A 14,199-nucleotide genomic window follows, 5' to 3' on the forward strand; every position below is an offset into this window, starting at 1 on the left:
GTCCCTGTCTGTCTGTCTGTCCCCCTCTGACCCTTGCAGTGACATTCCAGGTTCTAATGTCCCTGTCTGTCTGTCTGTCCCCCTCTGACCCTTGCAGTGAGCATGCCCACCAGTGAGACCGAGTCCGTCAACACCGACAACGTTCCCGGCGCTGACATGGAGGGCGAGAACTGCGGCGCGCGGCTGGCGTGAGTACCCGAACCACACCGGGGCTGGGGCACGGGCTGGGCTCCCCCAGGGGAGACAAACCCCCAGAGGGCCAGGGGAGAGGCCAAAGGGGATCCCTTGATCCAGGTTCTCACCTTAACTGTGGTGTAAACTCGCTCTGGACGTTAGTGAGGAACCGCTCGCTTTGCTCAGATGTGAATAAGGGCGGCCCGGGAGAGGCAGATCTGGTTTTTTGCATGATGTCTAAAAGAGGAGCTGGTGGAGAGCAGTGTTCTTATTTTAAAATCCCTCGTTGGTGATAGACTTTCAAAACCAGTATAGGCAGACTGAAGAGTGGAAATGACTGGTCTATTTTAATTTTTCTAAAGATTCTCGTACACTTTACAGTGTCTTGTAATAGAAATACATTGAGGGTAGCTCCCATCCTGCAGGCTGAATTACACTCTTCAAACGCTCAACAGAGTACTGTAGTGACAAAGAAACACGACAATTAGGAGGGATTAATGCCTCCTTGAAGTTACACCATTGTGATTAGTGGAGATGCTCAAGAACGTGTGAGATAGCAGTGATGAAATACCATAATATGTGGTATATTTTTTAGCTTCACAGAGAGTGAGTATAGGCAAGAGGAATCCTTTATTCCCTTTTGCATTATTTAAACAAGAATGGACTTTATGCCGTGGGGCAATATTTTGCTCCCTCCAAATTTCCTGGAGCCTTAACCTGTGCCAGGAGAGGTTTAGTTTGGACACTGGGGAGAAATTCTTCACAGAAAGGGTGACTGGACATTGGAATGGCTGTCCAGGGAGGGAGCTGCTGGAGTCACCATTCCTGGGGGCTATGGAAAGGCTGGGTGTGACACTGAGTGCCCTGGTCTGGCTGGCAAGGTGGTGTTTGGTCACAGACTGGACTTGATCCCAAAGGACTTTTCCATCCTATTCAATTCAGTGTGATTCTGTGATCTGCATTAAAAGATGTGGTGTGTGGAGTATGTTGTCATTTCAATCTCTGCTTTCCTTTAAGAGTCAGTCAGTGATTTACAAGCCCCAGGAGAAATTAATTTGTGATCACTTTCCTTCACCTGCCTGCTGATGGGGACCTGCTGACTCTTTTAGTTCAGATTGTGCTCCCTTTCCTGCAGGAACCAGCCTAGATGTACTCACAGCAGTTGTAACCCTTTCTCTGGCACTCCACCAAGTTCTTTTGCTCTTGGGGCAGCGCAGGAAGGATCAGCTGGATCCACTTTGGAAAATCATCTTTATTCTGAGCTGTGGTTCACAGAATCACAGAATGGGTCAGGTTGGGAGGGACCACCCTGGTTCACCTGGTCCAGAGTGGCTGCCAGAGCTGACCCCAGCCTTCACATCTCCAACAAGGCCCTCCCTGTTTGCGAGCACGGGGTTGAGCAGCACACCATTCCTGGAGGGAACCTCCCCTGCCTGTGTCAGGAAGGTGTCACCACTGCTTTGCAGGAACCTCCTGGACTGGTTGTGCTTTGCTCTGTTTCTCCCCCAGAATTTATCAGGGTAGTGCAGTCCCTCATAGGTGTGGACACAGCGCCAAAGAGAATGGCAGCAGTTACTCTAAGGTTTCATGTATTTTTAATATTACAGCTTGCATTCATTTAATGTTCTTAATCCCACAGGATCCTAAAGCACTTTATGAACTGTAAATGCAGGGATTGTTTTCACAGCATTAGAGTTCAGCCACCTTCAGGGTAAAAAGTGACAGGTGTTTAAAAACAACAGGCACAAGTGTTTAAGGGGTTGTGTGAGGGATAACTTGGTTTGCACCCAAGCTGCATTGGGAATTTTGGCAACCAGAACATAATTATCTTAGCTGGAATGTGGCCAGGAGGGCTGAAGTTAAACCCAACTCTAAATGTAATCATGACTTAGAATGGAGTTTGCTTAAAATAGCCCAACGTGCTCACGGGAGAATGGCAGTACCCTGATTTGGCATTAGGAGAAGGGATGGCTAAGTCCAGTGTATTTTATGGAAAAAGACATAGGAAAATTACAGGAAAAATGGAGCTTCATTTTTTCTTCTCATGTTGTAAATGTTAAAACAGGGCCCAAAGTTTCAGCAGAGCAGCAGGACACGTAAGATTTAGAGAGATAAACAGTTTCCTTGCCACTTTTCACTTCATCTGGAAGAGGGTGATGTATGGTAGGCAAATTGAAGTCTGTTATTGAGAAGGGTTTGTTTAGTCCTTAGCCAAGGACAGTGGAGATCCTCAAGGCCTCCCTCAGATTGCTTTTCATCTCTAAGGGGTGGATAGGCTCCTTCCTCCATGAAAATGAATGGCTGGATCATTGATTATGAATTCTGGAGTGAGATACAAATTTTGCCAGTGCTGCCTGCTTTTATAAAATGTTTGTTTCAAACTTCTTAGTTATGGGCCAATTCAGACCTGCCTCTGATTCTGAGGCTTAGAATACTTTCTGGTTTCTTCTGTTGCTGTATCACACACTTAGGCAGACAGAGAAACCAGCTGTCATGTTTCAAGAAGTATTAAGTACTCTTCTTTTTACTGAGTGCTCATTCAACCCTCCCCACAGGTCAATATTACTTCTGGAACATATAAAATGTGCAAGGATTTATTTGAATGAGTGTGTTCTTTTATTGGAACCTGACTAAGAATCAGAATTTGTTCCAGTGTTCAAGAACAGTGAAAATTCATGTGGGAAGTCGGTTGAGCTTTTTAAAAACCTTCCTCATCAAGTACTAGATTTGGAGTACTACCATTAATAATTACAGTCATGTCATCCTGACTTGCTCTAGTTGAAGATTAGGCCTGGACTTTTGAGCAGTCACCCACTCTGTTTTGGCAGCTGGAATGGTTTCTGTGACTTTTGTGCATTTGTTGAGTTTGTCTCTTGCAGATCAGTCTCAGTATTTTTACCAGCATCCCGTGGCCATGAGTCCCCTCTGCTTTGCTGTAAACCCTCCCAGCCACGCCTGAAGCAGCATGGGGCTTTCCAGACAAAGGCAATATATTTATTTCTTTACTGACATCAGGCTGCCTGGGGCGTTGAACCACCCCAGCACCACCACCACAGCTCTAGGCTGAGCTTGCCATCAAAGTGCACCCCTGAGAAAAGGAAAAGGTGCCCAGGAGACTGAAAGAAAAAGCTTTTTCATTGAAGGCAACCTAGAATTACTCACTCTTCTCTGTGTTCTTTTAAAACCTGTAGAGTTTTGGAAGGCTGGGTCTGTGACTGACAGAGAGATCTGCTTGAGAAGCCAGGCTCAAACGTGCCTTTTGGAAAAGGAAATCTTCTCTGACAGCCTTTCTCAGCTCCACAGAGACATGTCCTGTGTGAGATCAGCAGAGTACCTCTCAAACACAAACTATTGCCTATATAAATTGTCTCAAAAAGCTTTTATTTCTCTAGTATCCATGCTAGAGACACTGCCTCTATCAGCTGTCCTGTCTGGAGTAATGCCAGCCTTCAAACCAGCAGGAGTTTCAGGAGGAATCTAAAATCTGACATCTCTTGGTGAAAAACGAATTGTTTAGAACTAAAACAAAACAAAAAAAATCACCCCAATTTAATGCATAATAATTTCTGGCCTCATTCTGCTGGTAACAGGAGAGCTGTGGCACAGCACAGTTCACTTCCTAAGGGTATTCACTTTATCAGGCATCTGAACTTGAAAATGGGTTTGCAGGCTTCCACAGGACATTGAAGAGCATCCCACAGCTTCCACGGTGTATTTTACTGCCATGGTGTTGACATCTGACATCTGCCCTGCAGCTTTTATCCTCAAGGACAGCATCTGGGAGAGGAGCTTCTCTTATTTGGGTGTGTCACAGCTTTCCTAACCTGCTGCCTCAGGGCACAAGGAACACGTTTGCTCTGCAGCAGGCACCAGTGGGACAAACCCAGAGCCAGGAGCAGTGGGGCTCTGTTTACAGGATGTTCTTACAGCCAGGGCTTCCCCATAACCAGTAATTTCCCTGAGCCTCTGGGGCTGCTGCTGTGCAGGACTCAGATTCCTGAGGACAGGCTGTGGCTCATAATCAGGAGTAATGTGTTCTGTGCAGGGTGGCAGCATATATAATCTTCCAATACAAGCAGAATGTTAATTTTCTAATACAACCATAGGGATGTGGAGTGCCACAATAGAGCTTGCTTTTATACATATGCATTAGCTAAAAAAAGAGACCTTTGTGGAAACTAATGCTCCATAGAGCCTCAATAGAAAAGTGAAGCACTTGAGCTCAAAGGGAAAGAGAGCTTAAAATTATCTGCTTTCACTGAAACAATAACCCACTTGGCATTTTCGCCTTGGCCAGGATTTCCATACATATGGGGGACAGTTCAATTGCTTTTCCACCAAAGACAGCTCAAACAATAAAACAGGATAAGCCAAAATGCACAACCTGCACTGGCTTTCCAACTGAAAACAGTGTGTCCTGAGAATTTTATGAGCATGGGAAGGTTTCCCTGGCGGCTGAATGGTCAGTGATTTTTCTCTTCGTGCTTTTCTGGTGTGGAGGTTAATTCCTGTGCAGTTCTTGCAATAATCAGCAGAGGAGCCAGTGGTAAAGGTAAAAGTCTTGTTGCAGGTTTGCTGTAGTTTCTGCTGGTTTTCACTTTCTGAGAAGGTGGGCTCCTTGTGATGTGATGGAACCAAAGCTCCCCTCACATCAGGAACAGTGGGAAGGAAAAGCTGCCAAAAGCTCTGAAACCACTGCTGACTTCAGCAGGAAAACTCACAGGATCAACCCTTATGTTTCAGTCTCAGATACTGCCCTCAAACTTATTGTGAGCAAGGTGCTTTTAGTATTCCCAGTCAGCTCCAGGTGTGTGTCTAAAGGACAGCAGCGTGCCCTCATGGAAGAGGAATTTTCTTCCTCCTTCAGATTCTGTGACAGCTCCTCCCTGTGACTTGCCACAGGGAGAGCAAGATTATTTACTGAATGCTTAAATGCTGGCCTATTTTCCCAGCCTGTAGGAAAGCCTGTTGAATAGCAAACCAACTCAATTTTATGCTAGGCAGATCCAGTTTTCTTAAGGCTATTCTGCAGGTTCTTACTGTGCCACCTCACCAGTAACTGCACGGATGCACCAGAACAGAATCCAAGTCACAGCAGGGCTGCCTCTCACAGAACTCAGACCTGTAAGAGACAGCCAGTGAGGCCCTTTGGATGCTCTCCAAAGTGGCATATAACCCAGAAGCACTGTAAAGTCCATTTCTGTGTTGCTGAATGGTTTTCTGACAGCTTTTTCTGGTGCCCAAAGGCTTTTGTGAGCCCTTATGAAGATATGGTTGCCTCTGAGTTGGGATCATGCAATGTAAAAGTAGTTGTGAGCAGAGTGTTAGATAGTGGTCGTGTTTGATAGTGTCCACACCCAGAAAACAACTGCACTGTGGCCTTTGTGTCGTGCTTGGTGACCTACAAGAATTTTCCAGAGCTGTCTGCTGTCTGTACAATTCCACAGAGCCCTCAATCCCTGTTACACAAAACTGTCACATCCTTCACCAACGCCTTCTCTGGTGTCCACCATGAGCAGGGAAATGAAGACTTTATCTCCCAGAATGTGGGATATCTCTTTACATTTGAGTTATGCTGATTATCCAGAGTTTATGTTGATAAACACATTCCAATTTCACTGTCCTATCTGTGTGTTGTACATAACTATGGAAGGTTGGAGGAGTTCTAGAGAATTTCAAAGACAGCTAGTCAAACAGTAGAGATCTGATTTTTGTGTTTGTCTTTCCAAAAGACAAGCTGAGTTACATGGTGAGAAAAGCACTCAGTAGTGATCTGAAGTGGTTTTCATTAGGCTCCTATACCATCATTTTAAACAAGAGTTTCTCAAGACATTCCAGAGCTGGACACCATTGGAGTCACCCTCTTTTTCTCAAAGACATAATCCTCCCAGGACAGCAGAGATGCAAAAGATTCCTATTTAAACTCAGCAAACAATCTGGTCCACTCTGAACCCATTAAGTGCCAGCTTGGAGTGTCGCAGACAGGCTGTTTGACAGCCCCATAAAAACATGTTTTTATCTGACATTGGTAACCCAAGTTCTGAAAAAAAAAATTTAATCCTAAGAGTCATTTGAAAAACGTGTTTCAGATTCGTGCAGAATGTTTTCAGGAACGTTTATTATACATTTTATTTCCAAAATTCCATTTCACTCTCTGATTCTACCGCTAAATATAAATCCAATCCTCCTTCCTTGTCCTGTTCTATATATATAGCACACCCACATGTGATAAAGCCTTCTGCCACAGCAGTAAGGCAAGGTGGAGGGAGGGGGATGAAGGCTGTAGGTAACCTGTGGGAGCACTGAATGCACTTGGCTGCTGCTCATAATGCTCCAAAGATATAATTATCACATGCATGATGAGTACTACACCTGCTTTGCTTAAATAAATGAAAGATTTCAGCGCTGCCTCACTGGAAAACCATTAACCAGAAAGGTCACCAGAGGATTTCACACTCCCTGTCCTTCCCTTTCCACCTCTCTCTCTTGTTCTCTCCCTCTCTCTCCCCCTCTGTCCCTGCCAAACTATTCCTATCAAAATCCTCACCACCTCCTTCCCAGTGCTCAGCTTTCTGCTTCGTTGTGATTTTTGCATCTTTTCACTTCCCCTCTTTGAACCTTCCTTCCTGTTGCCTGTGAATGTGCTCCATCCCAGTTTGTAGGTAGTGATTATCAAGCCAGAATTCTCAGTGAGGGGTAGGAATGGCTTCAGCACTGAGGATGTGTTTTGTAAGTGCTTCACTTGGCATCCTTGTTGGAGCCTGCTTTGTCTCTGCAGCACAGTTTAGCATCCTGCTCTGCCAGGGCATTATTTCTCCTTCCTCAGGAGCCTTGCAGGTGTCTGTAGCCTCACTGCTGCCTGTGTGTGGCCTGGACGAGCTGCCTGTGGCACAGCAGCAGTGAGGAGTTTGGATATTTGGTGAAAAGGCTTTTTTTCCTTTTGTTTGGCTCAGCCCACCTGCTGGTGAAAGGTTCCCCTGACTAAAACCTCTCCCCCATCAGGAACCTGACCTACCACTGAGGACTTGTCAGTGACTGCTGTCCCCAAGCAGGGACAGGACAGGGCTGTCACAGCCAGGAGTGTTAGGTGCTTGAAGAGGCACATTCTCCCCTCCCTGCTGACAGTGAACCCGATTTTGGGGCAGAGCAGGAAGGCCTCAGTGCCTGCTGTCAGCAGTGACTCAGTTCCCATCACACAGGGAACCGGAGTGATGCTGCAGCCTGGCACAAGCACTTCTTTCCCAGCCATTCCCCAGATTCTCATTTCTGCTGCTAGTGCTGGAGATTTTGCAGCTTCCCAAGTCACCTCTGACTCGCTCCATTTTACCCAAATACATTCATTTCTCTCTGTGCACCGTCATGGATTTACCAAAAGACAACCAAAGTGTTCAAAGGCCTTACAGGACACGTGTCAAGCAGAGCAAGGTTGTGGTTGAGGAACTGGGGCTTGTTTCTAGCTTTGCCTGGGACTTCTCATAAAAGATTAATGAGATTATTTAGGCGAATAAATCCAAATGCACGGAATTAGATATTTAAACACATATATAGTGGGAATATGGCCAAATTTTCAGGAATGCTTAATTCTCAGCGTGTCACTGATAACAACAGAATCTATTATTGTACAGACCCATTCGAATGCAAACCAAGTTACATAGACAACCAAGACAAATAAGTGTTCGTATCTAAGTTTGAAAATATTTGCCATGCACTGTTTTTCCTTCAATTACTGAAAAAAAAGCATTATTTTCACCATTATTATTTCATAATGTGCTTATAGATCCTGAAGTGACAGGTGATGTGTGAGAGCAACAAGTCTGTCTGTATAAAGTCATACATATTTTAATATAAGGAAAAAAAGCGACTAAAAATGAAAAGAAAAATAGGCTTACTTGAGAAATAAATTTGGGAGCAGTTGTAGAGTTCACTGATATCTGTGGGTGGTGGAATCCCCCCATGGCATGACTGTTCCTTCATGAGTCCCACCAAAATATGAGATTTGGTTTTTGGGTAATTCTAGCCATGCCCACTGCCTGCACTGACTGATTTACAACAGCTGCAAGGAGGAAACAGCACGGATTACAAAAAACATTGAGCTTAACTTTGTTTCTTTCATTGCTATTTCCACAAAAGCCTGGGAGGTGTGGGACAGCTTCAGAGGCTCTAATGGCAATTCTTGTCTTTCAGGCATCGGATCTCAAAATCGAAATTTAGGTAAGTAAAACTGGCTTCTGCTTTTCCTCCTTTCTACCATTTTTGCTCTTTTCTGAAGTGGTTTACACCAGCATCACTGGGATGCAGTGGTGATTCTAGGAGATCCTGCTAAATATGTCAGATTTTAGTCATAAACTTTTTCTTAGTTTCACACTGAAATAAGGCACAGGGAGTGCCTGACTGACTACTGAAGTACCTATCTATGCTACCCGTGTATCTCAAACCATAAAATATAAAATCAGAAATAAAAAGACAGTTCAAGCAGATAATTATACTACATCCATCAGCATCAACCCTGTCAGCTCAAGGCTCTCTTTGTTGAACTTCTCTGCTTTGCTTGATTGTAAAGATTTCAGCTGATGCAGCTGGCATCATGTGTGGGAAATTCTCCCATTTACCCTGGGACATGGGGAGCCTCTCTGGTAGTGTTTGGGTTTCTGCTGACTTAGAGCAGTCCCACGGTGGCAATTTCTGGGGTTTCACTGGAGAGGCTGACTGAGCTCGTGGAATTTGGTTCTTCAGGTCCATTCCTACCCCTCTGGTAGGAGCTCAGCTGCCTCCATAACCCTGAATTCAAAGTCAGTTTTGTAAAATACTAAATGAATTTTCAGAATAGCTGGAGCAGGTACATAACTGAGTCCTCCTGCTCGCTGAGGAGCAATGAGTATTGTCAATTTGGGAAGCACATATGTGACATCCCCGTGTGAAGAGTGGAGGTGTAAGCACAGAAAACACTGTGTACACATGTACATTGCCATGTGCATGCACATTTGTGCACAAGCACACACAAGAGCATGTGAGATTGCAAATAATTTAATGTCTGAGTGTGGTGCCCACTTTGGAAGTTGGGAGGATTATTTCTTGTCCCAAATCCAGTGTAAAACACACCATGACCTGTTTGTGATAGACTGGCTGCCTTTATAAATTGCATAGGTAAAACAACCTAGATCTGAGCACCTGTTAAAATGTTGCTGCAGAATTCTTGTTCACACTGTGTTTACATGCTCTGGCTTTAGGTCTCATCCCATAGATGAGAATCCTGATCTCAAGCATGGCTGTAGTTTGCCACTGCAAATTATACACAGGACAAAAGCAGCCAAGAAAAGTTCTTTCTCCTGTAACGCCGTGTGTGTCACTTCAGACACACACACATATGTGTGTAGTACCTATATAAAACTATTAGATTTGTTATACACTGGCAAGTGTTGCCTGGAAACTGGTTGCTATGCAAGTTAAATTCTGACGAGTAGGAGGTGTGTAATTAGCTTTAAATATCTTCTGTGGTTAGTAATTACCCTGAGAAATCAGTGACACAAGGGGATGTGTTCATGGAAGGCAAACTTTAAAAACTCTCTTGATTAGCAAATGGTACCCTTAGTTCCAGGCATGAAGGTGAGATGCTGAAGTCCCCTAAGTTTGGGGATTTTTTTCAGAACTAGGCCTTGTATTGAGCTTACTCTTGAATGCTGCTGAATGCTGGAAATGTTCTTTGGATTTTTATTTGACCTCTCCAAAGATTTAATCCCTCAGCTCCCTGTGATGGAGTGTCTTTCTCTTGACTATCCTGAGGCTGGGCAAGGTGCTGTTGCAGGCTACAGGCATCAAGTACAAGGAGAATATTTATTTTTTGTGGCAGCTGAGCTAAAAAATCTCTTGGGGTTTCTGCAGTGGATGTCTTACTCAGATTAAGATACTGCTTGAAGCTCTTGCAAATTGGTTTGGGAAAAACTTTATTCCTTTAGCTCTAGGAGGGACGTTCACAAGTGTCGCCTCAGATGAGAGAGTGTTTCTCAGGGTGAACTTGAGTGACTCCCTGCCATTCTTGAACAATAAATCAGGACTAGAGTCTCCCCTGACAGAGAGCTGCAGTAGCCTGGGATCCCTCTCTGAAAGGAGCTTTCCCTTTTCAATGTCCCAAGCCGCTACTGGCGCCGCTGGAATCGGTTCTGCAGGAGGAAATGCCGTGCTGCCGTCAAGTCCAACGTCTTCTACTGGCTGGTGATCTTCCTGGTGTTCCTCAACACCCTCACCATCGCCTCCGAGCACTACAACCAGCCAGACTGGCTCACCGAGGTGCAAGGTGAGGACAGCTCCTGCCTCTGCTCACTGTGGTTGGTGTTAAAAAACGGGGGCTGAGGGAGGAGCTGGTGCATTAAACCACACAGGGCAAAGGAGTGTACACAGCTCCAAGCAGTCCTGTGTCTGTGGAGAAGCCTAAATAATACAATAAACTCATCTGCCTGCCGTGGGAGAAGTCAGAGGGAAAATGGAAATACCTTCTTTCCACCCAAAGCAGTGTTCCATTGGGTGTAAGCAAAACCAGGAGCTGATGCCACTTTTATATTTGCAGCAACTGGATTCCCAATTTATGGATAGATACTGGGAGCCCCACATTGCCCAGGGTCTCCCCTAAAATTCTAATTATGAGGGAGGTGATGAAGAGGGATTTGTAAAGTTCTTCTGTCTGCAGAACAGCTGAATTCTCTCTGGAGGTGAGAGCAGCTGAAAAGGCTCAATTAAGCAGCAGTAGGTAGCAGAGCAGCTCTTGTGTTCCCACTCTGCTCTGCAGATGAGGGGTGTGAAGGCAGGTTGTGCACAGGGAGGCGTGTCCCTGCCACTGCAGCTTGTGTAACACCCTGCAGCTGGATGTGCAGGACACAGAATTGCTGTAACCCCCTTGCTAAAACATTTCTGTGAATGAGATGCCCACGCTTTTCGAGTTCCTTCTTTGACCCAAGCTTACACAAACTTAACTTTTAAGACTGATCCTTAAAATGCTGTCTTAGAAGCAATGGGCTGGTGATTAGCTGTGATGATCTTTTGGCTAAGTTTCCTTACCGTGTTTCTTTTTTCTTTTCATGAGACACTGCCAATAAGGTGCTGCTGGCTCTCTTCACGGCGGAGATGCTGCTGAAGATGTACAGCCTCGGTCTCCAGGCCTACTTTGTGTCCCTCTTCAACCGCTTTGACTGCTTCATTGTGTGTGGAGGCATCCTGGAGACCATCCTGGTGGAGACAAAGATCATGTCCCCCCTGGGCATTTCGGTCTTGAGATGTGTCAGGCTCCTGAGGATATTTAAAATCACAAGGTATTTATTGCCTCTTTGGGGCGGGAGGAGGGCTCGGTGCACAGATGTGTGGGTGCAAGTCACTGACATCCCTGCACACTTTCACTTTTGCTACCACTAATTAGGTAGTGAGAGTGCTAGATTAACAGTGCTCATCTTAATGCCTTGGGAGGGCTGAGCTGGAACAGGGACTGGACAGAGCCGGAGAATAAAGCAGGGATTTATTGAAAGGCCTTTAGGATACACCTTGGGCAGAACAAGAGCCTGGCCAGGGCTGCACCCAAGGTGGACCCAAAATGGTCACAAAATGGACCCAAAATGGTCACAAAATGGACAAATGGTCCTGAGGTCTCACACTTTGATAAGTTTCGGTCCATTTGCACAGTGGGGTTGAATTGTCCAGTTCCAGCTCCAGGCTGTGAGGTCCCATCCTTCTTGTTCCTCCCTCCAGCCACCCTTGTTTGTGATTTTGGGCTGAAAGTTGTCCTTGGTGTGCAGCAGGAGAAGGATTTGTTTTGTGTCCCTGCTGTGTGCAGAGGTGTGCAGAGCTGAATGACCCTGAGTGTGAGCTCAGAGCTGCACCCTGGGCAGCACAGAGCCTGAAAAACATGAGAGATAAAGATTAAGGCATCAATCTTCTGAAGTCTGCAGCAGGGTGGGAGGGCTGTGCAGACTGGAAATCCATCCCTGATGTAAGTGGTGAGGAGTCTGGCACAGGCAGCTGCAGACCCCTGACAGCAAAGTGTTAAACTGAAATCTGAATATGGGGAGGAGCTCAGGCTCTTACAGTTCTCTGCAAAAGACAAAGAAAACCGAAACAGCAGATAGCCTTGTGACCTGCTGTGACGATTTTTGGTGACAGGGAGGAGCCTGAGGGGCTGCTTTGGCCCAAAGCAGCATTTGGCTGAGGAGCTCCAGTAGACTCAACAGTGACCTGAGTGGGAGATTGTGTCAACACCAGCAGCCACAGGCAAAGGATGGTTCCAGCTATTCCCTTCCAAGGAGTCCATCAGGAAGCAGCTTTATGAATAACCAGGCTTTTCCCAGCTTTCAGTATCTCCTCTTTTCCCTTTTCATTCTTTCCCCTCTCCCCCTGCATAAAGGCACAGTGATATCTATGAACAGTCCCTGCTTGCTGAGCCAGGTACCTCCAGAGCACCAGCTGGGTTTGGCAGGGCTTTTTCAGCTTGAGGGGAGTTTGGAGGAGAGGCCAGCTCCAAACTGACCCAGAGCTCTTGTAACAAATCTGTCCAAGCTCTTGCCCCAGGCAGCACCAAGATCTGCCTTTTCCCCTGTGGGCACCAGCCAGCACCTTGCAAAAAGCCTGACTGAGGTGGTGGAATTGCTTTTCCTGCATGCTCAGCCATGAAAATGTCCCTACAATTGCTTTAACACCCCTTGGCTGAGGAAATTTCGGAAAAATTGGAGATAGAAAACACAGCACATGAGAAAAGTCCAAAACTGGAAGATAGTCGAGGTGGCTGAGCTGAGAGGCAGGAAAAAAAAGCAACAGGCTTGGACTTGTGCAGCATACGAGATTTGTCCTGAAAGCTTCTGAGCCTCAGATCTCTGGCAGGATGGATGGATCTCAGGGTCAGATGGCAGAGACAGAAAATCAGTTCACAGTCTGAGAGAGAGAGGCCAAAGCAAGCCTATTTCAGAAGGGGGAAAAACGTGCCCTGTTTGGATGTGTGATCATAGAAGAGGGGAAAACCTTCCCGAGGAGAATAATCCCTGCCAGAGAAGGGAGACAAGAGTTTCCAGCAAGAAAGGCATCTTTGCTCTTTCAGAAACAGTGGGGACCTCAGTCTGGGGAGTGTTTTTCCTGGATCTATCCATTGCCAAGCCCCTGGCTGCTGAGGACAGCAGGAGCTGTTTCTGGGTAATCAGATACACCCAGGGCAGCACACCAAGAGCTGTAAAAGCTCCAGCACAGCATCCCGGGGAGGTCATTGCTTTTTCAAGACATGTCTCCACTCCTACACCAAATATATAACCTAGCTAAGAGAATTCTCTAGTAGAAAGGCAAACACTGGGAGAATATCATTAATACCTTCAAAAGCCTGAGCTAGGGGAGTGCTCAAATACCCCTGAAGCTTCTGGCAGAACTGTGGCAATGGCACCAATCAGCAGCAGGGCTGGTTACGTTTACCATCACTCTGCACACAATTAAAATACAGTTTTTCCTGGGAAAAGTGTTACCTGGAAGATGTCTCCTGCAATTTGTGCATGGGTCTGTGTGTAAAGCACAGAGCTAAGGAAGAACTCACGATGCATAATGCATTAATCAGATTTTTCTTTCTTTCTTTCCTGTTCCTAAAATATTGACAAGTAGGCTGCAGTAGTTTCAGATTTATATGTTTTGTAATTATTCATCATTTTCTTTGTAATCCTTCCCTCTGTGGGTGAAGTTCACCCTCATGTGGAAGGCCCTGACACGACCCTCCAAAGGAGCATTTTGGGCTCACTCATGCCTTACTGCAGGACAGGATATTTTGGCACTAAAGCCAAACTTTTACCTCCTCTAGTAAATTACAATATTTTTCTATTTTTCTCTCAGCTCTAAATACAATGAGGATTTATTAATGACATTATCAGCACTGGTGGAATACCCCACCTGAGTGCAGTGGTCATTCAGAAAAATACAGCACTGGGAAGCTGGGAGGGGCAGGAGGAATAGGAGTGGTGTGTTTTATATCAAACACACACCCCCGAGCATATGGGAACAGTGGAGGTGAGAATAATG

General features: G+C 45.7%; 1 protein-coding gene across 14 annotated transcripts in view; it reads left to right on the forward strand.

Annotated features, from left to right (window-relative positions):
* The window catches only part of CACNA1C (calcium voltage-gated channel subunit alpha1 C), a 429,198-nt gene that overhangs the window by 314,049 nt on the left and 100,950 nt on the right, over positions 1-14,199 (forward strand). For all 14 annotated transcript variants that reach the window (XM_063395089.1, XM_063395096.1, XM_063395092.1 and 11 more), the window contains 4 exons: positions 98-188; positions 8,359-8,385; positions 10,305-10,465; positions 11,249-11,474. In XM_063395089.1, the coding sequence (XP_063251159.1) occupies positions 98-188; positions 8,359-8,385; positions 10,305-10,465; positions 11,249-11,474 (505 nt within the window). The remainder of the gene's footprint in view (positions 1-97; positions 189-8,358; positions 8,386-10,304; positions 10,466-11,248; positions 11,475-14,199) is intronic.

This window comes from Prinia subflava, chromosome 4 (assembly GCF_021018805.1).
Source record: "Prinia subflava isolate CZ2003 ecotype Zambia chromosome 4, Cam_Psub_1.2, whole genome shotgun sequence".
NCBI classification, from domain to species: domain Eukaryota; kingdom Metazoa; phylum Chordata; class Aves; order Passeriformes; family Cisticolidae; genus Prinia; species Prinia subflava.